Source organism: Ailuropoda melanoleuca, chromosome 17, assembly GCF_002007445.2.
Source record: "Ailuropoda melanoleuca isolate Jingjing chromosome 17, ASM200744v2, whole genome shotgun sequence".
NCBI lineage: Eukaryota > Metazoa > Chordata > Mammalia > Carnivora > Ursidae > Ailuropoda > Ailuropoda melanoleuca.
In genome coordinates, this window is record NC_048234.1 from 2,761,137 (window position 1) to 2,784,487 (window position 23,351).

The window sequence follows — 23,351 nt, forward strand, 5'->3', positions numbered from 1 at the left end:
TCTCGCCCATTTTCCAGGCTCTTCCAGACTGGGAAGTTAGTTAGACTGGTTGGTCCTAGGTTTGGAGGAAAGCGGAAACAAAGCGATAAGGTAAGAGGCAGGGTTTGGGGGCAAGGGGGAGGATGGGGAAGGGGAGCTCAGAGTCCCTGTGGGGTTCCCGAGGGGAGGGGTAGATTTTCACAGGAGAGGAGAGTAAGAGGTTGCCCCAAGTACAGCAAGGGGTGACGGGGTTCCTTTCCCTTGAAGCACCTGCTGTGCGTTCGACATTAGGCAGCGGCTTCGCACCCTGGACGCTGCTGTGTGGGCCCCTCACCGCTCAGGGCCCACCCATGGGAGGCTAGAGCCACCCTGGGTGGGAAAGTCCCCAGGTGCAGAGAAGGCTCCGGCTGAGTGGGAACGGACAGGGCCCTGACAAGCTGGCCCTCCTCGTGGCCATGTGTCCTCGCGCTCGAGCCTTCCTTCCAGGGCGGTAGGAGGAGGAGGTCAAATGGAGACGCTGTTCTCGATGAGCGGAGGGTCCAGGTAGGCGTAGGGCAGCTCCAGACCCTGGTTCCGCTCCCGGATCTCCCGCGAAATCTGGGCCAGGCGGTTCTGGAAGGCGGCAATGCTCCGCCGAGGGGCCTCCTCCGTGAAGTGCTTGTCCGGGTAGGTGCCCAGGGGCCGCTGGGAGAAAACCAGGTGGCAGTCAGGACGACGTTGGGGATGGGACAAAGAATGGGGAAGGACCACGTTTGCCAGCACATCGTCAGGGTAGCTCCAAGGGCCTGACCCAGCCACAGCTGCTGCAGACGCGAGCCCTCCAAACCCCACTCCCCACTCCAGGGAGCCTGCACAGAGCAGCCCCCGCCCCCCACCGGCAACCCAGGGGGTGTGGGGCCGGGATGGTTAGCCCAGGGTGAGTGCTCCCTCTGCTGGTAGCCCTCTGCCAGTTACTCCGGCCGCGGAGACCGGTTCTGCGCCTGAAAGAGGATGCGTTGGACCAGAGCATCTTCAAAGGTCCCTCCCGGGGCCTGGTCCACTGCTCTGTGAACTAAAAGAGCACAAGCACGTTCGTAACACAAATCAGCCCGACGTGTTACAAAATCAACACAAACACGCTCCGGCAGACAGGACCCAGGATACACCTGTCACCGCACCGTTTCACAAAATCCCACCCCTGAAGACGACAGCCAGTTCTGAAGGCATCTTGCCAAGCCACCCAACACCATCACCACTCATGGGCTCGCTTTACAGCCCGGCCGGCCGCAATCGGCAAGCCTCGCAGTGAGCGTCTAGCGGGAGCCGTCCTGTGGCAGGACGGGGTGGCCCCTCTCTCCGTGAGCAGCCCACAGAAGCAGCTCGGCTCCACGGGCCCAGCCTCCTAATCGGCATGTGCCTCCCATCCAGTATCACCTGAATACAATGTAACTTTTGCCAATAACCCTGATGCTTAAAAATTCTCGGTCTTGGGGCACCTGGGTGGCTCAGTCGGTTACAGTGTCCGGCTCTTGGTTTCAGCTCAGAGCATGATCTCGGGGTCGTGAGTTCGAGCCCCGCTTTGGGCTCCCTGCTCAGCGGGGAGCTTGCTTCTCCCTCTCCCGCTCCCCCTGCTTGTATGCTTTCTCTCTCTAATAAATAAAATCTTTTTTAAAAAGGGGGTATGGGAGTTTCATTTTACACTGAATTTTCATTAGTAATGACTGTCCGCACTTCCCAAACATTTCTTTCACATACTGAGATGATTATATGGTGTTACTTTATTGATGTAATAAATTACATCGTTAGATTTCATCAGGGGGAACCGATCTCTCATTCCTGTCATTCCTAGAATAAACTAGACCTCAGCAAGGCGTATTATCGTCTTACTATGCACTATTGGCCTTCATTGGCTAATGATGTATTTTTAAGATGGTTGTCACTCAGTGAAACACGTTTATAATTTCATTTTCTTAATTATAGCTAACACATTGCAAGCACTTGACATGGACGGTCATGACAGCACAACAATCCTGTAAGACAGGTGCTCTTATCATTCCCACTTCACAGATAAAGAAACTGAGGCTTGGAGAGTCCCAATTACATATCCGGGGTCACACCAGGGGAAGTGTGGATCTGGGACTGGCACTTTCTACCGGAGACCTACTTCCCTTCTTAAGCGCATCACCTTGGCTGGGTGCTGGTATCAAGGTTCCCAGTAACATGATCTGGGGAGCATTTTTTCCTATACTTTCAAGCAGTTTGAGTGATTTGGGAACGAGTTGGTCCTTGAAGGCTTAGTAGACTCTCCCTTTGCAAGGAGGGGGATCGAGATCTTTGACGCCCTTCTCCGTTTATGTATGGTTTTCATCTCTAGTGGCGTCAAACTTTCTTTGTTGTTTTCCTAGAAAATCATCTCCTTCACCTCGATTTCCAAATGTGTTTACATAAAACTACAAGTCGTGCTTTCTCATAATTTCTTCAACCTTCTCAATTATTGGCGATTTGTCTTTCCATGCCTACCAAATGTCGTACGTTGAATGCTCTGTTGTCTCTCCCTTGATGGGGACTATCTCTGGTTTCCTTATTTTACTGGTCTTTTCAAAGAATCAGTTTTATGTCTGATTCACCAGATTACATCTAATTTCAAAAACTACAATATAGCTATCCAAAGAAGCAGAACACAGGAACATGACAAGCTGGGTTCAGAGCCTACGTACTAGCTCTGTGACCCTGGGCACCTTGCTTAGGATCTCTGAACCAACTTGCTTAGCTCTCTCCCCTGTAAAATGCAACTACCATTTGCGGCGCCTGGCCAGTTCCATTGGTAGAACGTGTGACGCTTGATCTCGGGGTTGTGAGTTCGAGTCCCACGTGGGGGGCAGAGGTTAAAATTTTTTTTTTAATCTTTAAGAAAAAATGGAACTACCATCTATTGAACACTTATATGTCAGGCACCGTATTAAGCATTTTAAGTAAAGCTCCTTACTCACTTTGTATTTTAAAATAGCATACCTAAGTTATCTGATTTAGTGACTGAGACATCCTAGAACCCCAAGAAACAGCTACTGTGGCTGTTGTGATGATTTTCTAGGTTAGACTCCCCACTGGCTTCTAGGAGGCAGCCCTCCACCCTCACTCTCTTGCCTACCATCCCTCCCACTGTGATATTGCCATTTACAGTAAGGAATATACATTTTTGCTCCTCCCATTCCTGGCACAGAGCTCCTAAAACCCTTATAATTCTGTAAGCGTGAAAGTGTTAAAGGTGTCTTGTTATCATAATAAGGCCTTTCAACCACACCTGAGTTTACAGTTCGTTCGGTGACTTCTGGAAAGCCCCTAAGGATGGGGTGGCTGCCAGGAGGGCCAACCATGCGATTAGAAGGTTGGAACTTTCAGTTCCAGTCCCCAGCCTCCGGGGAGGAGAGAGGGGCCAGAGGTTGACTTAATCCTCAGTGGCCAAGGATTCAATCAATCGCACCCAGGTAGTGAGACAGGAAAACCCTAGCCGCAGGGCTTGGAGAGCTTCCAGGCTGGCAAACAGGATGGAGGGATAGGGAGGGCAGGGCATCCAGAGAGGGCAAGTCAGCCCTGCACCCCCTCCCACACACCTTGCCCAGTGCATCTCTGGCTGTTCCTGACTTATGTCCTTTTATAATAAACCAGGAATCTGATACATTGTTTTCCCTGAGTTCTGTGACCCGGTACAGCAAATGACCAAACCTGGGTGTAGGGGGTCGTAGAAACCTCTGATTTTTAGCTGGTGGGTCAGAAGTGCAGGTGACAGCCTGGGATTGTGGTTGGCATGGCGTGGGGGGGGAGGAACGGGGGGCTGTGGCAGTCTTGTGGGAATGAGTCTGAACCCGTGGGACTTGCCATTACTGCAAGGAGAGTGTCAGAACTGAGTTAAATTATCTGACACCCCACTGGTCCCCCACACACATTCAGTGGCTAGAAGTATTGAGTGAGAGTATTGGGAATAGTAATAGAGTATTCTGTGAGCAGATAAAACAAAAACAAAAACAAAAAAACCCAGAGTGTTTTCCTTTATAACGACAAAAATGAACATCTCCAAGTCCTTGGGAAATGGGACCAGAAAGGAGCAGGATCCAGGGACGAGTTCCTGCCATTCCCAGGCCATGAGATGGTAATTAAAACTTGTTAGGAAGATAACACACGTCTGCACCCAACGGAGTCAAGCATGAGAAACATTCCTGTGACGTCAGAGGGCTTGTGAACAAGACCAGGAGGGCAGAGGCGGGACGGATGACCCCACGTGTGAATGGAAATATTGATAATTGGGGATCAAGGGGCTGCTCCCTTGGCCAAGCGGACCTGACAGCCTCCTCCCCTGTTCCTGCCTAGAACTGCCCGTCCCAACCATCCGCACAGCCACAGAGGCACCCTTGCTAAAACATAGACTCAGCCATGTAACGCCTTAAAGCTCTGCAGTGGCTCCCCATCCTTTTCTGAATGAACACTGCGCCTGCACCATCTGCAATCCCAGCAACACAACAACGGACTCACCTTCACTTCGTTTCACTTGGTTCTGTCCTTCCTCCTGCCTAGAAACTAACCCTGCCCTTCCTTTGTCTGCCTAGCTCCTACTTGTCCTGCAGGTTTCAGCTTTGATGTCACTTCTTCCAAGAAGCCTTCCTGGGTTCGCCCAGACTCAGTCAGGTTCCGCAAGTCCCCATTCTCACCTCTGTTACAAGACTAAGCTCATGAGGGTGGGGTCATATCTGCCCACCAATGTCTGACACGTTGCAAACACTCATGAAGTAAGTGCTTGCACATAAATGATTCCTACAGGACTGTGATGCCCTTTGTCATGTCCCTGTCTGTCTCCTCAACTAGATCATAGGAATCCTAAAGGCAGGAAGGTCTCATTCAGTTTTATATGCCTGGTGCCCAGTGCCATCTTGACATGTGGGAAGTATCCAAAATAATGTGTGTTGAATGTTTAGATGAATGGATGAGCAGTTAATGGATGAATGGTTGATGGATGAATAAGTGGATGGATGGATGGATGGATGGATGGATGGATGGATGGATGGAACAGTGGATGGGTGGGGAGATGGATGGTTGGATAGATGGATGAATGGAGGGACAGATGGGTGGATAGGTGTGGATAGATGGATGGATGGATGGATGGATGGATGGATGGATGGATGGATGGATAGATGAATGGATGGATGGATGGATGGATGGATGGNGGATAGATGGATGGATGGATAGATGAATGGATGGATGGATGGATGGATGGATGGATGGATGGACAGATGGGTGGCTGCATTTGCAAACTGGTGAATTTGATAGACATTGTGTCCCAGCTACTAAACTGATATTTTCTTCAATGTATGTCTTTGGGGATCAACTATCATTTCTAAAGAAACTGACAAATCCAAGACTAGCTCAGCAGTGGGCAAAAATGGCAGCACTCAGTCCCCAAACCTCCCTGGAACAGCTAGCATCACTGCCACTGCCCAGGCCCTGTAAACATCCACCCCCACCCCAACCCACACCCCATACACACCTGGTCTTTGGGCTCCTGGCTGACCAACCAGAAGAGGAGAAGGTTGTTACAGGTGACATTCACTTCTGGGAGGGTGTCTAGGTAGCTCTTCAGCGTGGCAGTCCCCTTGGTCTGGGGTGGGGGCTGCCTCATGGATGATGGGGTATTAGGCATCCAGGCCCCAAAGTCATGCTGTAGAGACCCCACCCCAGTTGAGTCAGCTGGCCAGAGGGAGAGAACCAGCTCCTTCATCATCCCTGATCCTGCCCCTACCATCCCAGGTCTCTCAGTTGAGAAATGAAGGGATGGTGGAAACGGAAGAGAGGAAGGGATGTAGGATAGAAAGTTCCAGATATGGGGTAGGAGGTTAACCCCTTGTCACTCCCCACCCAATGTTCTAGGACTAGGTGGAGTGAATCACCAAGGAAGGAGCAGAACCTAAAGAGGGCCCTAGCCAAAGGGCTGGCATGCCACCCGGCACAGCCTGATTCTCCCCTTGGCCACGTCCCCACCATGACAGGCCCTATAGGTTTTATTCCCTACAAAACACCAGCTGGCATCACCACTACAATCCTGAACCCCACTCCACCCCTGTCCTCATCCAGCACTGGCCCTTCACTCCTTCACTCCACCCAGTCACCACCCAACCTCAGTCCCGATGGTAAACCCACCCCAACCCTGACCCACCCATGCTCTCAACCCCAACTGTGGCCTCATGTCCAGTGCTGAGCCCAACCCTGCATAGCCCAGGGGCCCCAGGCCTGCCCCCTGCCACCTCACCTGCCCGCTGTTGACAGCAGCGTGCTGGGCGGAGCAGTTGAAGATGATTGCAGTGAGGAACTTGACCAGCTCTCCTGGAGTGCACAGCCGGCGTGGGAAGCCTGGGTGTGGGAGGAAGGGAAAAGGGTGTGGAGGGAGGGGACCGGATTCCTAGGGGCAGCTCGGGGCTGGGGCTCACCGCAAGGGGAGAGTGAACATGAGAGGGCTGAGCGTTTGGTCACCGCTGTCTTTTGATTAAGATTAGGGCTGGGCTGAGGTTAGGGACGGTCATCACCAAGGTTTGCAGTCTCTGAAGGGGGTCAGGATTGGAGCTGGCTGCTGGGATCGGACCAGAAAATGCCCAGCCAGCAGAGCTCACACGGGAGGAGCCAAGTTCAAGCTGACAGCCAAACTGGCTCTTCTCCCCACTTCTATCTGCAGCCCCTGATAGCACTTAATGATTTTTCTAAGTTTTATTTATTTACTTGAGAGAATGAGAATGGGGGTAAGGGCAGAGGGAGAGAGAGAATCTCAAGCAGACTTCCCGCTGAGCATGGAGCCCGACGCGGGGCTCGATCCCGGAAACCACGAGATCATGACCCAAGCTGAAACCAAGAGCCGGGTGCCCAACAGACAGCCACTCAGGTGCCCAGCACTTTATGATTTAATTTCCCCAGTTCACCAAGATTTGTCCAAGCACCCAATGGAGGATCATTGACAAGGCAGGTGACCAGAGTGTGTTACTCATAAGGACAGTGATGGAAGCGGAAGGGGGCTCCAAGGCCAGGGCTTGGCTCTCTGAGGAGAGCGCGGGCAGAGCAGAGACAGACACTGGGGCTGGGGCGCTTAGGGGAGACCTCCCTACAGGAAGACAAGGGTGAGTGAGCTCTGAGTGGGAAAAAGATGACAGAGGAAGAAGGCATTTTCTGGCTCAGCTGGTTCCTCTCCTCTCTGTACATCACTGCTCTCGTCCAAATCAACGGCTTTAACTGCTTCCCACGGGCCAATGACTCCCAAATTCACACCTCCGGCTCCGCCTGGCCCCTGAATTCTAGACACAGCGGTGGGCATAAGTCCGCGGCTGCCACCTGACACTCCAAGGTGGGTGTCTACACGGCCTCNTTTTTTTTTAAGATTTTTTTATTTTTATTTATTCTACAGAGATAGACAGCCAGCGAGAGAGGGAACACAAGCAGGGGGAGTGGGAGAGGAAGAAGCAGGCTCATAGCAGAGGAGCCTGATGTGGGGCTCGATCCCATAACGCCGGGATCACGCCCTGAGCCGAAGGCAGATGCTTAACCGCTGTGCCACCCAGGCGCCCCCCAGCACTTTATGATTTAATTTCCCCAGTTCACCAAGATTTGTCCAAGCACCCAATGGAGGATCATTGACAAGGCAGGTGACCAGAGTGTGTTACTCATAAGCACACAGTGATGGAAGCGGAAGGGGGCTCCAAGGCCAGGGCTTGGCTCTCTGAGGAGAGCGCGGGCAGAGCAGAGACAGACACTGGGGCTGGGGCGCTTAGGGGAGACCTCCCTACAGGAAGACAAGGGTGAGTGAGCTCTGAGTGGGGAAAAAGATGACAGAGGAAGAAGGCATTTTCTGGCTCAGCTGGTTCCTCTCCTCTCTGTACATCACTGCTCTCGTCCAAATCAACGGCTTTAACTGCTTCCCACGGGCCAATGACTCCCAAATTCACACCTCCGGCTCCGCCTGGCCCCTGAATTCTAGACACAGCGGTGGGCATAAGTCCGCGGCTGCCACCTGACACTCCAAGGTGGGTGTCTACACGGCCTCTCAGACGTCACACCTGCAAACCCTGATGCTTGGCCCCCTCCCCCACACACTCCCCAGACCTGTCCCTCCCACGGTGGTCCCATTCCTGCAGCTTTATCCAGTCGCTCAGACCCCAGTCTGTGCACCCCTTCCTCTTTTTATCTCATGCCACGTATATCGGCAAATACTTTCAGAAGCCAATCCCGCCTCACCAGCACCCAGTCTCCATCATGTCCCTCCTGCATGAACCCACCTGGTTCCACCCTTGTCCCTGACGGCCAGAATGACTGATCCTCTAGAATCATCAATCCGATCATGTCACCCCCTTGCTAAAACCGGTTATCCGCAGAACAAGCTCTCTCACTTCCTTCAGCTCTCTACTCAAACGTCACCTTCTCCAAGAGGCCTTCCAGGACCACCTAGCTGAAATAACCCCCTACCTCACGTGCTGTTTCCTTTTCCTGAGCACTCCCAACCCACCCCCTGACATATTTGTTTGGTGATTCTCCGAATCTCCCCACTAGAATGGGGAACTCTGGGAAGGCCAGGAGTTTCATCTGTCCTGTTCACTGCTGACCCCCCGGAACAATACTTACTATTACGAGCCCAGTAATTACTGGCTGCCTGGAGTGAATATCTAAGAAGGTAAGAAGGAGAGCGGGAAGGAATGAGGCATCAGCAAGGCGAAGGGACAGGGAAGGTACTTATTGGAGGTGAGGCCACAGCACGTGCCAAGCCACGCGGTTTCTGGGCACAATTTTGGAGGACTGTCAGGGTGGCGGCCCCACAGACCTGACGGGTGGGCAGCAAGAGGCTGGGAATGGTGAGGCCTGGGAAGAAGCAGCTGCCACAGTATGAGGACTGGGCTTGGGTGGTGACAGCGGGACATGATGGTGACAAGAGGAATTGACCACCCAGCCGGATTTAGGGAATCAGGAAGACAGAGTGGGAGCCAAAGATGGCTTCAAAGTTTGCAGTCAGGATGCAGAGGGTCGGAGGAAGGACCAGGCGTCTGACTGGGAGCCTGTGGGAATTTTCTGGATGTTCCCTTGGCGGAGGATATTCTAACCTGGAAGGGCCAAGATTAAAAGGCAAAGGAAGTCAGGCCACCTGTGGGAATTTTTCTGTATCTCCTGTGGTTAATTTGTTCCCCTTGAAATATGGAAGCAAACGTCACACTGACTGAAGTTAATTAATGAGTGTGCCTTGCCCTAAACCAGGAATCTGCGATAAGCTTGCACGGTCGGAGCTGTTCGGCCAACTGAAGAGTGCTCTGATGTTCTGAGTCAGAGACAGGCTGAATACAGTAAGAGAGGAGAGCCAGCCAACAGTAATTAGACCCCCTGCCCCAGGTTTTAAATAAGAAACAGGCCCAAAGAGAAAAACTACCCTCAGGGGAGGAAGCTGCCAGGATCAGGTCAGCCCAGGATTAACAGTGGGCTTGCAAAGCAGGGGACGGGTCATCCTTTAAAGATCCAAAAGAGGGGTGCCTGGGTGACTCAGTTGGTTGAGCGTCTGCCTTCGGCTCAGGTCATGATCTCAGGGTCCCGGGATCGAGCCCCACAAGGGCTCCCCGCTCAGCGGGGAGCCTGCTTCTCCCTCTACATGTGCCGTATTGGAGTTTATTGTCAACTCTGTCGAGCGTGCTGACAGTATCGTGGTTGTGAAGAAAAACGGGGTTTTTTGAGTTGCATGTTTATCGGGAGTAAAATATGAAATATGCATAATTTAAAAGACTTCAGCAATTAATAAAAGCAACAGGTTAATCAAATGAGTGCTAGTTGAATCTGGGCGGTGGGTGAATGGGTGTTCGTTGCCTTATACTCTCTGCTTTTCTATGTGTTTAAAATTCATTGTTTAAAGGGGGAAAAAAGCCTCAGAACCTGTAGCTTGTAGTTTTTGTGTGCTGGTCTCAAGGGTGACAAGGAGACAGAGAAAATGGAAAGTTCTTCAGGGAATGGGGGGCAGGGGGATTTCCAAGTCTGAAATCAACGGCAGAGGAGAAACCGCAGAAAGGATCATTCCAGCACGGGAGGGTAGAGAGGAGACAGAGACCCAGGCCGGACAAGCCAACGTCTGGGACAGGGACCTGGGAAAGGCCCAGGAGGAAGTGGGAGCCTCAGAGGATGCTTCCTCCCTGGGCCTAAGGGAAGACTTTAAGGAAGGGGAGGGTGGTCTGCTGAGGTTAAGCAAAGGAGGCGGAAGACGGGGCCTCTGGGGTCAGTGGGTCTCAAAAACCTTTCGGGCAGTGTCAGAAGAAATGGGGGAAGTTAGTGCCAGGTGACAGGTGTTGATAAGGAAAAACCAGGAGGCAGCAGGACCACGTCACTCCATGAGGCCAAAAGAAATGAGAGAGGTTGGTGGCTTGAGGGGCCACCTGGAGGAACAAGCATGAGGAAGTATGAGAGAAGATTCCGGAATCCTCAACCTTTGAGGCTGGAGATGGCTCCTACCACATGATGGGACAAGTCCATAGAGCTCAGCAAGCAGCGGTGAATGGACAGGCTTGAGTAAGGGTCAAGGAAGAACCAGAGGGTCACAGTGTAGCAGCTGTGAGCAAGGACTTTGGAGACGGTGAGAGCCGGCTCTGGATCCCACCTCTGCCACTATCTGCAAAGCCTTCTCTGTGCCTGTTCCTCGTCTGTGCCGTGGGGCTAATAATAGGATGTAGTTCAAAGACTTGTCCTAAGTAAGAGCTAAGTAACAGGTGAGGCCAGAGGGAACACCGGGTCATTGGGAGCTCGTGGTGGGGGGATGGGATACCTGAGCTTTCCCGGCCCAGGAACGCCTGAGCAAAAATCTCGCCGACCCACGCCTGCAACTCCGAGTCCTGCCGGACAGACGCATCGCTGGGATAATAGTAGCCCACGATTTCTGAGACAAAGCTGCAGGAAAGAGATGCTCGTGCCACAGGGGTGACCTTGGGCTCGGGCCTGGCCAGAAATCTAAGGCCCAGTGCTACTCAGGCTGGGGAGAGCCAGACAGCCAGTGTCCATCAAGAGCCCACCTCAGTCCAGCGGGAGCCCCCAGATCCAGGTGGAACCTGAGGTCCCAGGTTTGGGCACCCCCGAGTCATGGGTGCTCTGGGCCTCCTTCCCACCCAGGGGTCTGGGGGTGGGGAGTGCACTGAGAACAGCCTGGGGGCCCTAGCCCACACCTCTCTGTTGCACCTGTCCCAATCCCTCCGGACACTCTGTTCTCTCCTTCCTCGATGCTGCGTTCACACACAGCCCCGCCCCTCCCCAGCCCGCAGCTACCTGTCATTTCATTGAGGACCCCAACCCCAACTCTCACCCTTGGGGTGCTCCCTGCTGGGGCCCGAAGTACCCGCGACCCCCAGCTCCAAGCGCCCTAGCCTGCATGAGAACAGGGGTCCGCACTGTCCCTGGGCCAGGGGGCCCTGGTGGGGTCCCGGGCCCGCACCCTGCACCTCTCAATGGCCGCCCAGATCCTCAGGCCGTCGTCGCGGTAACGGTAGTTGGGGATGGCCAGGACGCCGCGGGCCCGCACGCTGTCCGGAAGGCAGAAATCGGTGTAGGTGAAATGAGCCAGAGCGGTGCTTATGAGGTAAAGGAGGCCTTGCCTCCCGACCGAGGTGACCTGAGAACACAACACAGCTCGGCTTGGGGACCAGACCAGGCTGGTGACTCAGCCGAGGGGATGTTCCAGTTTCCAGTTAATCAAGGAGTCCAAGACCGCGCATCAAACCCCCACAGGGACTGACGCGGGCTGCGAAGGTTGCGGCCCTACTATGTGCATGGGAGGAAATCCTAGGTATTTGTTAACTGAAAGAAAGCAGGGTCCGCGGTGGGGTGGGGTGGGGATGTGATCGAGGGGGGCTGCCCTGCCCACCTCTGGGAGACTTCGGACGCCGGGCCTGAGGGGGCGGGGCCCGGGCTTGTGGGCGGGGCAAGTAGGGACCAGAGGGGAGAGGCGGGGCTTGTGGGAAGGGTCTGGCAGGGAGTGTGAAGTGGGATTGGAGGCTGAAGAGGCTTGTGGGCGGGGCAAAGCGGCCTCGGGGCGGGGCTTCAGAGACGTGGGGGCGGGGGCCGGAGGCCGCACCTTGTCCACAAGGCCCTCGGGGTTCAGCAGTGTGGCCCGCGCGATGGTGTTCACCTGCAGCGTGTAGCGAGTGTGAGGGAGCAGGAGCTGCGAGCGGGATGAGGACACAGGAGCCGAAGGTGAGGGGAGCAGGCCGAGCTGGCCCGCCGCCTCTGGCCCCCGCCCCGGGGCCGCACAGACCTTGTAGATAGGATGGCAGAGCGGCAGCTGACGCAGCGTGGCCACGGAGAAGGCCTCGCACAGCAGATGCGTGCACAAGAAGTGCGTGTTGTTCTCGTGCACCAGGAACTCGGAGTTGCGCACCCACGTCTTGGCCAACAGCCAGTCCCAGTAAGAGTCAGTGGGCAGAAAGATGGGGCTGTCTGGCCCGGGGGTCTGGCTGAGCTGCGCCCAAGAATAATAAGGGGGTGAGGCTCAAAACTGCTAGTGTGTCTCCTGAGCCCGCCCCCGGAATCCCGCCCCAGGTCTCACCTGGATGGCCAGGGGCACCAGCGCCCCCTGCGGGTTGAGCCACAGCAGGCAGAGCGGGGCGGCCACGTACTGGGGGCGGCCGTTGAGGCAGTGGACGGGGGCCTCCGCCAGGATCCAGTAGTCGGCTAGGAAGACGTTCCCCCTCTGCGGAAGGTACACGGAGGCTCGCAGCGCCCTCCGACCCGCGCTGCGCTGCCCTCTCTGTTCTCCGCCCACTCCCACCCCAGCCGGGGCCTCGGTAATTCTTGGAGGCTGCACTCGCGGCCAGAGTTAGCTACTCCACCCTCCCCAGAATGTCCGGAATGAGGTCCGCCTGAGTCCCTGGTTGCGCCACCTCCCACCTGGGTAAGCTGCCGTCCTCTCCCCGTCCCCCCATACCTGGTCCTTCCTGCTCTCAGCTCAGTGACCCTGTCAGTATATCCAACAACAGGAAAATGACCACACTCTGAGAATTGCCTGCCCCATCTCCAGCCTCCTGGAAGGTGCCTGAGGGCTTGGCTGCCCCAGAAAGACTGACCATCGTCTTCTCCCACGCCCTCGGAGCTCCTGTCTCCATGACTGTCCCTCTTGTATGCAGTGGTACTGCCTTCCACCTGCCCTAAAATCGCTTTCTTTGGGCCTCAGCACTGGGGATCTTGGAAGCCCCAGAACACGGGCAGGGCCTTGTCTTCCATGCTGTCCTGCTCCCTCCTACCATCCGCCAAGCCTCACCTCAGGCTTCCAGCCATGCCCAGCCCATCTGGCCCTCGTCCCCACCTGCCCCAATTCAGGGGTGCGAGGTTGGCTGCAGCTCCAGCCATCCCATCCTACCCTCCACACACATCCCTTGTCTATAAAGTCACCTCACCCACCTCTAGTTCCATCTGCAGGCAGGTGTCGGGTCCCAGCAAGGGGGCCACCATGTCATTGGTGACGGGCAGCTTGCTGGGCAAGCTGGAGAGGCAGTGGAGCATGACCGGGTTGACGCCGTTCAGGTACTGGTACCCGAAGAAGGTGTCCTCACACCAGTGCTCCGTAACGTACTCTAGGGGGCAAGAGAGGGGGCTCCTTGGTCTGGAAACTGCTTCCCGAGATCCAACCCTTGACCGTGTCCCTGGCAAGCAGAGTATCTCTCTGTCCTCACTCCCCTATTCCTGTCCCCTCCCAGAGAAAGGGGAGGTGGCGTGAGCTCCTAAGGGGAGACTGTGAGGTGGCCACCCGTGAGACCAGGAGCCCCTCCCTCTGGGATCCCACGGTCTCCCCGAGAGGGCTTAAAAAGGCCGTTCCCAGAATGGGGCGCAGGGCTCCGAGCACGGAGTAGGGTGCCTGACTCTGTGCACCTGAAATGACCGTCTTGTGGCACCAGAAGATATTCCGGATGTCATCCAACTTCTTCCAGGAGCCCTTACGGTCCAGCAGCCCTCGGAGCTTCATGCCCAAGGACCTGAGGGGGAGGGGAAGCGAGGCTGGGGCCTGGGGCTGCCCGGGGCACTGTGCCCCCAGCCTAGAGGCCTGGAGGGACCCGGCCAGGTCCACGTCCAGAGCAGACATGCCTAACAATGAGCCCGCGAGAGAAGCCTAGCGGCCCGCTGAGGCTTTGTAGGGGTGACCCCGTCTGTGTATGCCCACTGGTGCACACGGCCAGTCTTCACTGGAGCCTGGCCTTTCCTCAAGCTTCCATCTAGTCACGGGCCCTCACCGGCCCCCGTCTGGGTAGGACACCAGCCACCAGCCAGTCCCAACCAACCACGGCCTTCTCACAACACATAACCGAAAATGTACTTCGTACACCAGACTCGTAAAAGGGGGGGTGGCCATGCACTTTTCATTTAGTGGGTGTCTGTACTGTCTGAACCTTTTGGAGCTGTGTTTCTTGTGGTGAGCCTAGCCTACATCTCCTCCTGCTATAAAACCTATCTAAGACACACAGTCCGCCAGAGCGCGGCCTCACACCCCGCAAACACACACGAGACGCCCCGCACTCCCTGCGTTATGCAGTAAATCCAACGTCCTCCTGACGCCCTTTATTACACACGACACCATGGGCCCCTTACGGCCAGGCCTGGCCCTGGATGACCCGACACACCGGTTCGCGATCACCATCAAATGGAAGGGAATGCAACGCCACCAGGTGGGTTTGTGGCAAGCGGTGGGCGAGGAAGTCTGTGGAAGTGTGCTCAGGGGCCCCGAAGGGTGTGGGCGCCGTGACCTCCCAAGCCCGGGACAACTTCCTGAGTGTCCACTGAGCTGCCCGCCCCTCAGTCCACAGCATTTGCCCAGTACCTGCCCCGTAAGGCCCCAAAGAAGGGAAACACCGGGTGGGATCTCGTTGTTAAAGCAGAGAGCAAGGAGGGGTGTCTGGGAGCTCAGTTGGGGAATCGTCTGCCTTCAGCTCAGGGCATGATCTCAGGGTCCTGGGATCGCGTCCCACATAAGGCTCCCTACTCAGTGGGGAGTCTGTTTCTTCCTCTCTCTCTGCTCTTAACTCCCACTTATACTCTCTCTCAAATAAATAAATAAATAAATAAATAAATAAATAAATAAATAAAATCTTAAAAAAAAAAAGCAGAGAGAAAAGAGGCAATGAAGAGAAAGAAAACGTCTTCGTTTTCCAAGGATCTTGCGTGAGCATCCTTCAGAGCCCCTGCCATGGCCCCGCACCGAAGGCCTGCTACCACCCCTGCTCTCCATAAATCCCCAATGGCTGCCAAATGCCAGCTCCCCCTGCCCACGGGCCCTTCTCTGAGCCCCACGCAGGCTGTCCTCTTGGCTTCCCGGGGCCTTCCCTTGCCTAGACCCACATGCCCCTCTGGGGACAGCTCAGGTGACCCTGGTCCCTCAGCCCTGCCAGGGCCTCTCGTGGGTCCTTGCCCTGAGGACTGAGCCACCTTCGACTACCTTGCACTCCAGCCAGGACATCCCCAGCTCCCCGCCCGCCCCACCTCTGCCCCCTTCCCACGAGTCCTTCTCCCAAAGAATCAGTTGGGCACAGAAGCCCCAAGGATGAGGATCTAGCCCCTTGTCCCAAACCCCCCTGGGCCTTCCAATGCAGCCCCCGCACAGGATGGCCAGCCGAGCCTCTCCGTCCTCCCCAAACCAACCTGGCTTTGCCCAGGACACACCCCCTCTCTGCTCACCTCTCCTCTCCATGGCCCAAAGTCTGCTTCAGTCCCACCTGCTTTCCCAGGGGCCGCCTGCTGGCCCCTGCTCACCCTGGCTGACTCTGGTCAGGACTGTAGACGGTACCCCCACCATGTCACACTCAGAGCCCCAGCTGTGGACTCGAGCTTGTAATGGCCCCTCCAGTTCCTAACTGTGCCACATGTCTCCCTAGGGACTCTGAGCTCCTCACTGTCGGAGACGACATCCTAACTCTCAGTCACATCCACTGAGAGACTATTTTGTACTGGGTGTCGTCTTGCTTACTCTCCCCCAGACCTGTGAGGCAGGCATGGGTGTTACTGTCATTTTACGAACAAGGAAACTGTTTAGAGGCCACATGAAGATTAAGGTCACACGGCTGGAAGGTGTTGGTTCTGGGATCTGAACGTGAGGTGGTCTGACTTCACTTCCTTAAAGCTTCGGGGCCGGGCCTCCCTGTCCTGCTCAACACGGTCCCACCTACAGGGCCTGGGACCAAGCTCTGCACTGAGAAAGCACTCGGTTCATTTCATAGATTTGAGGACTGGAAAGAGAAGGGATCACAAAGGAGCAAAGAGGAGATGATGGGGAGACAGAGAATGGAGAGACAAGAGGGAGACCAGGGATAGAGAGGGGGACAGAGTGGGGAGACCGGGAGAGAGAGGGGGAGACAGGGGACAGAGAGGGGGAGACCGGGACAGAGAGGGAGACAGGGACAGAGAAGGGGAGACCAGGGACAGAGAGGGGGAGACAGGGGACAGGGGGGGGAGACCAGGATGGAGTGCAGGGAGACCAGGGACAGAGAGGGGGAGACCAGGGACAGAGGGGGGAGACTGGGGACAGAGATGTGGATGTGCCTGACAGGATGGAGCTAGAAGGGAGAGGGGCAGGAGTGCGGGGATGGCAGTGGCCTCACGCAGGGATGGCGTTGAATAGCAGGGAGGCCGTCTTGGTGGCTGAGTAGCGAATGTTGGGCTCCATGTGCAGCAGGGACGGGAAGTCAATCTTCATGGGGAAGCCAGGCAGGTACCGATTCCCACTGCTGTGGAGGGAGGCAGGCGAGGCAGAAAGACAGACACCGGTCAGACGGACCTGCAGCCCACTCCCCTTCATTCCTTCCCTGGATCCTCCCCTGGCTCCGGACTCCTGCCCGACCCTGTCTGCTCTGGCCTAAGCCACCTCCCTGCCAGACCCCCAGGGTCCCTCCACATTCTGCCCTGACTCTTGGATTACACGGCACTGTCCTCTTTCCCCGCTGTCCAGGCCCCATCATCCCAACCTTCACTTCACGCCCCTCCACCTTCTTCCCAAGCCTGGGTCCCCCCTCACCTGTCCCCTTGGTCTGCCCGAGGTGTCATCTTGGTCAAAGCAAACTTCTTGTCTGTCTCCATCTCCTCAAAGCTGCTGATGTCTATCATGCCAGGGAAGCCGGGGGCATAAACCTTCCAGCTTCGGGGGGGAAAGAGGTAAGGGGTGGCTGGCCAAACTTATGGTAAACATAGACTTTAGCTTTTAAAGACACGACTTTAAATTAAAACTCCCCAGAAACTACCCACTTTCTGGGTAGATGACAACACATTGGAATTTTCTCCCTGAAGGCACTGGGCTTCGGGTCGGGGTAGCATTTGAGGGTGACACGAATGTCTAGACCAGTTTGGAGTTAGGTTTGCGCTGAGATTAAGATCATGGCTGGTTTGGGGGAAGGCTGAGGCTGGGCTGAGATCGGTCAATGCCAGGGTCATGTCTGACATCCAGGCACCATCAAGGGCAGCTGGGGGCGGGGGGGAGGGGTTGAGTGTGGTCTCACTGATGCTATTGGGACAATTGTCGGTACTGGCGTTCTGGGTCTGGACTCGGGGTCAACCTCAGGTGGAAGTTAGGATTACATGAGTGTCCTGGTCGGAGCCGGGCCCCCGAGGTTGGATCTGAGGTCAGAGTTAGTGACAGTCTGGTTGAGGCTGAGGTCAGCATAAAGGTGGGGAGAGAAGTTGAATTAGGCCACCCTCACCGGTAACATTCCTGTCGGCCCTGGAGTTCCCGTTTCCTGTGGTCCAGAAGGAGGGGAAGGGAGTCCTGACAAATAGTTTTTGCTGTGGGGAATGAAAAGTACTCATCACATACGTCTCTTTTCAAACAGCACGTCCCCCAGCAAAGCTTGCCTGATTGTTCTTACCCTCGAACCCAATCCCTCAGTGACAAGGATACCCCATGTTCTTCATGCATTCATCAGCGAAGGGACTCACAACAACCTCACCCCAAGATTATAACAATCGTCCTAATTGTATGTTTGTCTCCTTCCCAGGGCTCTTTGGGGGCAGAAATTACATTGTAGTCATTTTGTGTATTCCCAGCACCGTGCACATAACGAGCACTTGACAAATGACTGATGAACGAATGTATTTTGGGAAGTGATGGATGGATGGATATGCTAGGATGATAGGTGGGTCTCTGAAGACCTCGCTAGGGGCCGAGGGTAATGGTCACTCTCCTCATCTTGGCCTAGAATATCACCTCTCATCCCTAAGACTCATGTCAACACGCACACCAGCCCTGGTCATGCCTCTCGGGATCAGACAGCTCAGGACACGTGGGTGGGGGTCAGAGGCTGAAGGAGCTCGAGCTTGGCATCCTTGAAGGCCCCCCCCACATGCAAGAGGGAATCCCAACAGCACGTCATAGGGTCTTTGTCCACACAGGAAAAGCCAGTAGTAGTCATCGGCAGGGCCGTTCCAGTTCAATTCTCTCAGCTTCTGCACCTGTCGACGCCCAGTTACTCTGCTTACAGCCTAAGTCTGCTCTGAGTGCAGGAGAAATTCACTGTGGGGGAGTGCAGAAGGAGTCGGCCGAAAGCAAACGGGGTCTCTGTGTGTTTGCATTTGTGTGTGTGTCTATGAGTCCTGTGAGCGAATGCGTGTGTGTGTCTAGCCTCTGTGTCTCCAGAGGGGTGTATACTGCCCAGAAATTCCCTGCTGAAGTTTCAGGGCTTGAGAGGCTCAATTTTGTTCAGAAAGCATCTACGTGGGAGCTCTGAGTTCCAATTACCCTAACCCCACCCCCATTCCCTGCAGCTTGGGCTCTGTGCGACCCCCACCCCCTGACTCCAACAGAAACCGTCTGCAACCCGGGCCAGCTGCTGCCTCTGGCCCACCTGCTCCTGGTCGCAGCTCTATGGTGCAGTAGCCCTCAATCCACTGATAGCAGGGGAAGTGGGAACGGGTGCCATCGGGGGCCGTGACACAGAGGCAGCTGCAATACCAAGAGTCCTTGGGGAAGAAAGCGGAGCGCTCCTTGTGTAGACGCAGCAGCAAGAGCTCGCCCAGCTCCGCTGAGCAGCGCACCTTGTACTTGTGCACCTGAGGGACCAGAAAGCAAGTGGGTGAGAGGCGAGGAACTGCGGGGGCATCTTACACCTTGCGGGGCGCGTCTACGCCTACGCCTGTTCTGTTCTGGCATATAAGCCTGAGGGCCGCTAACCCATGCCGGACCTTTGTATAAATTAGGAAAAGGCATCCCTTCATCCAAGCAGAAGTGGCCACAGCTCCCAGAGGCACCGTGAGTGAGCAGAGTGGATTCTAGCTCTCACCAGCCTCCTTGGCTCCCGCACCCTTGTGTAAGCCACCAGCAAACAATCCTGGGGCCTGGCGGAAGCAAGCAGATCCCCTCCAGAGAAGAGGAAACCCCGACTCACAGAGGGCAAGCGACTTGCCCAAAGCCCACCTTCCATTATGGGAGGAGGTAGGAAGCAGGTGGAATTCTCCTGATCCCAGCCCCCAGTTCCTTCTTCACAGCCCTGCCTGGGGGGAATGTACCCTCTCCCCAGGAAAGAGACCAGAACAGGATGGTGAGGAGGTCAGGGCCGGCTCCCTGAGTTCTCCAGGGTTGGAGGAATGACCCAGGGGAATGACCCTCCTCTTCTTCAGGGTCCCCTGCCAGCGGCCCTCAGGGGTCCCTCCTCCCTCTCCTCTGTACTTACTGATCCAGGGGCGAAGTCCCTGCCCAAGCGATCCAGCAGCTGCTTAGGGCTCTCACCACAAGTGCCCACCAGAGTGACAGAGATGTTGTCCAGCGTGCCGGCCATCAGGTAGGGCCCCGTGGTCACACACACGCGGTACACGGCCATGGCGGGAAGGAAGGGGGGATGTCCCGGCAGCGGTGGCCACAGCAGAAGCCCGCCTTGGAGGAGGTGAGCCGCGGGCACGGCGGGGCTGAGCTGTCAGGCTGCGGAGCCCCTGAGTGGGGGGCTGGGGCCCTGGCAGGTAAGCCTCCCAGGGAAGACCCCGCTCTCTGGGATGCTCTGGGGCTCGCTCGCCTCTCTCCCCCGAAGCTCCTGGTCTCTGTCCTGGCTCACTGCGGGCTCCCTTTCCCCACCCTAATAGTTGTTTGCTTGCCCCTGGCACAGCCGGTCTCTCTGGCTGGCAGGACAGGGCTCACCCAGATGGATATCAGGAGCCCGAGTCCCACTGGGAAGGGAGGGAGGGACCAGAGGCCGAGAAGGAGATGAGAAGCAGGTAACACTTGTGTGACTGGGACACTGCCCTGCTCCCGGTCAGGGGCCCGCTGATACCCTGTGGCCCTACTCCGCCCACTCCCCAACTTGCCCCGAGACCCCTTCCTCCTCTCAGCCAGGCCTGGGCACGGGGCACCCACATTCCCTTCTTGTGAATCACCCATGTGAATCATTCTTCCCAAGTGAGCCATACTCGGCATAAATCACACGTGACCGCGGCCACCCTCAGGCGAGTCGCCCCTGCAGAGGAATCAGGCACAAGGCTCCTGTCGCTCCCCACTGCGCACCACCTTCCCCGCGCCCAGTCCCCTGGGTCTGCGCTCCGCGACACGTCCGATCTCGGTCCCTCCCTCGGATGGCGCCGGCCAGGGGACCAAAGTGGACCCGGGGCTCACGGCGTCTGAAGGCCCCGCGTGGCCTTTGTTCCGGTCGGGCCAGCCCGCCGCCTGCAGGGCGGGGGTCAAGTGGCGGGGAGGTGGGGTGCCCCGGATCTGGGTCATCCCGGCCGCGGACAAACCGCTGCGCCGGGGAGGCCCGCAGCCGGCAGCGGCCCCGCGCGGCCAGTCCCGGCACCGCAGTGGCTCAGCCTTGGCGGCTCTCGGGCCCCAGCGGCCCGACCTCCGCCGGGACCGTGCTCGAGCGAGGCTGGCAGAGCGCCGGCAGCAGCCGCCGGGCCGCCCCTGCTCGCTCCCGGTGCGCGCCCGCGGCTCTACGCTCGCGCTCGCAATTACAGTCGGCTTCCGGGAGCCTGGACTTCCGCAGATGAACAGCTCTTATAGGCAGTAGAGGCACCTTGCCGCAAGAGCCCGGATAGCTCAGTCGGTAGAGCATCAGACTTTTAATCTGAGGGTCCAGGGTTCAAGTCCCTGTTCGGGCGTTTGATTTTCGTTTTTTTTTTTTTCCTTTGGACTATATATCTCTTCTTAAGTAAGCGTAATATCTGTATTCCTTTAAACAAAACCAAGGAAAAAAAAGATAACGAAAGTTCTGTTACATGACTTTAAAAAAGAAATGATAGTAACCCCGGCAAGGATTTTAGCTCTCAGGAAACAGAACGAGTGAGAGTGGAGGAAAAGTAGAGATGTTTTACGCTAATTTAAATATTCTGGTAGGCACATTAAAGAGTAAAAAGAACCAGGTGAGATTAATTTTATTGACATTTTATTTAACCCAATGAAATCTTAACACGTAATCAATATTTTTAATTAATGGAATTTTAGCAATCTTTTCAGTAAGTACTGTGTCTTCCTAAGTATAGTATGTATTTTACACGTCACAGCGCATCTCGATTGGTATTTCAGGTGATCCGTAGAGGTGCCAACCGCTTCAGGCAGGTGTTTTTGTTTTCTTTAGTCTTCTGTGAATGGCAGAAAGGGGGGTGGAGGGGTGGGACGCGCTGAACACGAACTTCAGCAATATGTATATTCCCGGAAGACGACAGGCAGAAATGGGTTCCATGGTGTAATGGTTAGCACTCTGGACTCTGAATCCAGCGATCCGAGTTCAAATCTCGGTGGAACCTTACGTTTTGCCTCTGCCCCGTACCAGCAGGGCTCTGTTGTTTATCAGCCTCGTATACGAGCCTCTCTTGTCCCCCAGAGAGGGAGAAGGAAAGCAAACGCAGACGCTGTGCTTTGGGCTTCCCAGACCGGGTAATCGGAGCCTCCCGCACACCATCAGAACACACGGTCAGTACTTAAAGATAATAGCAAGTTGCGCTAGTTTTGAGATGTAAGAATGCAATTTCAGGACACCTTAGAGCGTAGATCAGTCACGAAGAACCGAAGATCTCTAGTAGTTTCCACCAAGTCCTGGCTGGCACCACCCAGGCTGTCCGGAATAGCAGGGAGTGGACGGTGAGATCGCAGCAAGCAGTCCTCCTCGTAAAAACAAGGAGCATAGATCCCCGAGAGAAGCCATTTGTGAGTTCTAAGGTGCACAGTCCACCAGAAAAACTCCATTCTGGCAGCGGTGGGATTCGAACCCACGCCTCCGAAGAGACTGGAGCCTAAATCCAGCGCCTTAGACCGCTCGGCCACGCTACCTGCGTGAAAGCGAGATTCCCCCGTAGTCCTCCTAAGAGACTGGAGGGGCGAGACAGGCTCGAAACGGTTGTACTAAGTCAGCGGGCTTTCTTTGGAAACCGCAGACCCAGGAGCAGCGGACGGCAAAACCGACAGAGCGGAGGAAATAGAGACACACCGATATTTGCAGCGAAACAAGTTTATTTTCATGGGTGGGGCCGCATCTGGGAGTGGGGTGAGCCTGGGCTGGAAGCATCCCCCAAGCGGGCAGCCGGAGCTCTGGCCTCGCTCGCTCCTGTTCGGTTGCTCTCCCTCCCTGTCTCTTCCACCCGTGAGCGCCCGCACTCCCACCTGGCTCTGTGCTTGTGGCCCGCCACCTCTCCCCCGCAGGCCTGCGAGGTCCCAACCACGCGCTTCTGGCACGCCCCGCCCAATTCCCCTCACGCCCCTCTCCCCTCCCGCCCTTTGCCCGTGCTAGTACCCGTAAGCCGTCAGACGCCGCCGCCCGCCAGGTGGCTCTGTGGCGCAATGGATAGCGCATTGGACTTCTAGTGACGAAAAAGCGATTCAAAGGTTGTGGGTTCGAATCCCACCAGAGTCGGTTTTATTTCAATTTTTTTTTCCTTCCCCTTTATCCGGCTTTTCCTTAAAGGCTCCCATCCCTTCTCCCCCTACCCTATTTCAGTGTTTTCCACTTGGTTTCAGCTCCAACCTCAGTCTCCGCTCTGCTCTCTTCTTTACTTACCTGTCTGCCCCGGGGGTTAGGCCATGGAGAGCAGGACTGGGGGGGAGGGGGCGGGAGACAGAAGGAAAGGGAGACAGAAGGAAAGTGGGCGTGGACGCCGACATAAAGGCAGGCCCCTGGCTCGGGGACACACGGGGATTTAATAACCACTTTATTCCATGCACTAGGGACTCGGGAAGGGACTGGGGCTGGGCCGGGGCAGAGAGGGTACAATCCTAGACGCAACGGGGGCAGGGAAAAGGGACAGGAACGAGGGAAATATATATTTATATAGATACTCTAATATAGACCACATCTCACCCGCGCGCTGCGCCCGCGCGCCCCGCCGCCCTCCCCAACACCTGCTCGCCCCGACGCCCGGGTCCCTCTGCTGCCCTCGGGCGGGAGTCTCTACCTCACCCCCAGCCCCCGCCC

At 55.9% G+C, this 23,351-nt stretch overlaps 2 protein-coding genes and 4 non-coding genes across 7 annotated transcripts in view; 3 read left to right on the forward strand and 3 right to left on the reverse strand.

Annotated features, from left to right (window-relative positions):
• Positions 1 to 357: 357 nt before the first annotated feature.
• On the reverse strand, positions 358 to 20,842 carry ALOXE3 (arachidonate lipoxygenase 3). Of its 2 annotated transcripts, XM_011227413.3 has the most exons (15): positions 19,635 to 20,840; positions 18,810 to 19,014; positions 17,670 to 17,751; positions 16,991 to 17,110; positions 16,578 to 16,703; positions 13,861 to 13,964; positions 13,393 to 13,565; positions 12,542 to 12,685; positions 12,251 to 12,454; positions 12,071 to 12,157; positions 11,439 to 11,608; positions 10,772 to 10,893; positions 6,254 to 6,354; positions 5,495 to 5,665; positions 358 to 663 (listed from the first exon to the last, which is right to left on the reverse strand). In XM_011227413.3, the coding sequence occupies exons 1-15, from the start codon at positions 19,779 to 19,781 to the stop codon at positions 484 to 486; spliced, it is 2,136 nt and encodes a 711-aa protein (XP_011225715.2). In that variant the 5' UTR covers positions 19,782 to 20,840; the 3' UTR covers positions 358 to 483. The 2 variants fall into 2 exon arrangements, with proteins under 2 accessions (XP_011225715.2, XP_019657309.2); XM_019801750.2 differs by lacking the exon at positions 358 to 663 and having other exon boundaries at positions 5,549 to 5,665; positions 11,432 to 11,608; positions 19,635 to 20,842.
• A 130-nt stretch (positions 20,843 to 20,972) lies between these two features.
• TRNAK-UUU lies at positions 20,973 to 21,045 on the forward strand. Its single transcript has one exon. It is a non-coding gene; the product is annotated as a tRNA-Lys (tRNA).
• Positions 21,046 to 21,618: 573 nt separating this feature from the next.
• Positions 21,619 to 21,690, forward strand: TRNAQ-CUG. Its single transcript has one exon. It is a non-coding gene; the product is annotated as a tRNA-Gln (tRNA).
• Positions 21,691 to 22,131: 441 nt separating this feature from the next.
• TRNAL-UAG lies at positions 22,132 to 22,213 on the reverse strand. Its single transcript has one exon. It is a non-coding gene; the product is annotated as a tRNA-Leu (tRNA).
• Positions 22,214 to 22,683: 470 nt separating this feature from the next.
• The window catches only part of HES7 (hes family bHLH transcription factor 7), a 4,455-nt gene continuing 3,787 nt past the window's right edge, over positions 22,684 to 23,351 (reverse strand). The window contains exon 7 of the mRNA XM_034647275.1: positions 22,684 to 22,740. Coding sequence (XP_034503166.1) covers positions 22,684 to 22,740 — 57 coding nt within the window. The remainder of the gene's footprint in view (positions 22,741 to 23,351) is intronic.
• Positions 22,707 to 22,793, forward strand: TRNAR-UCU. The gene is given in 2 exon segments: positions 22,707 to 22,743; positions 22,758 to 22,793. It is a non-coding gene; the product is annotated as a tRNA-Arg (tRNA).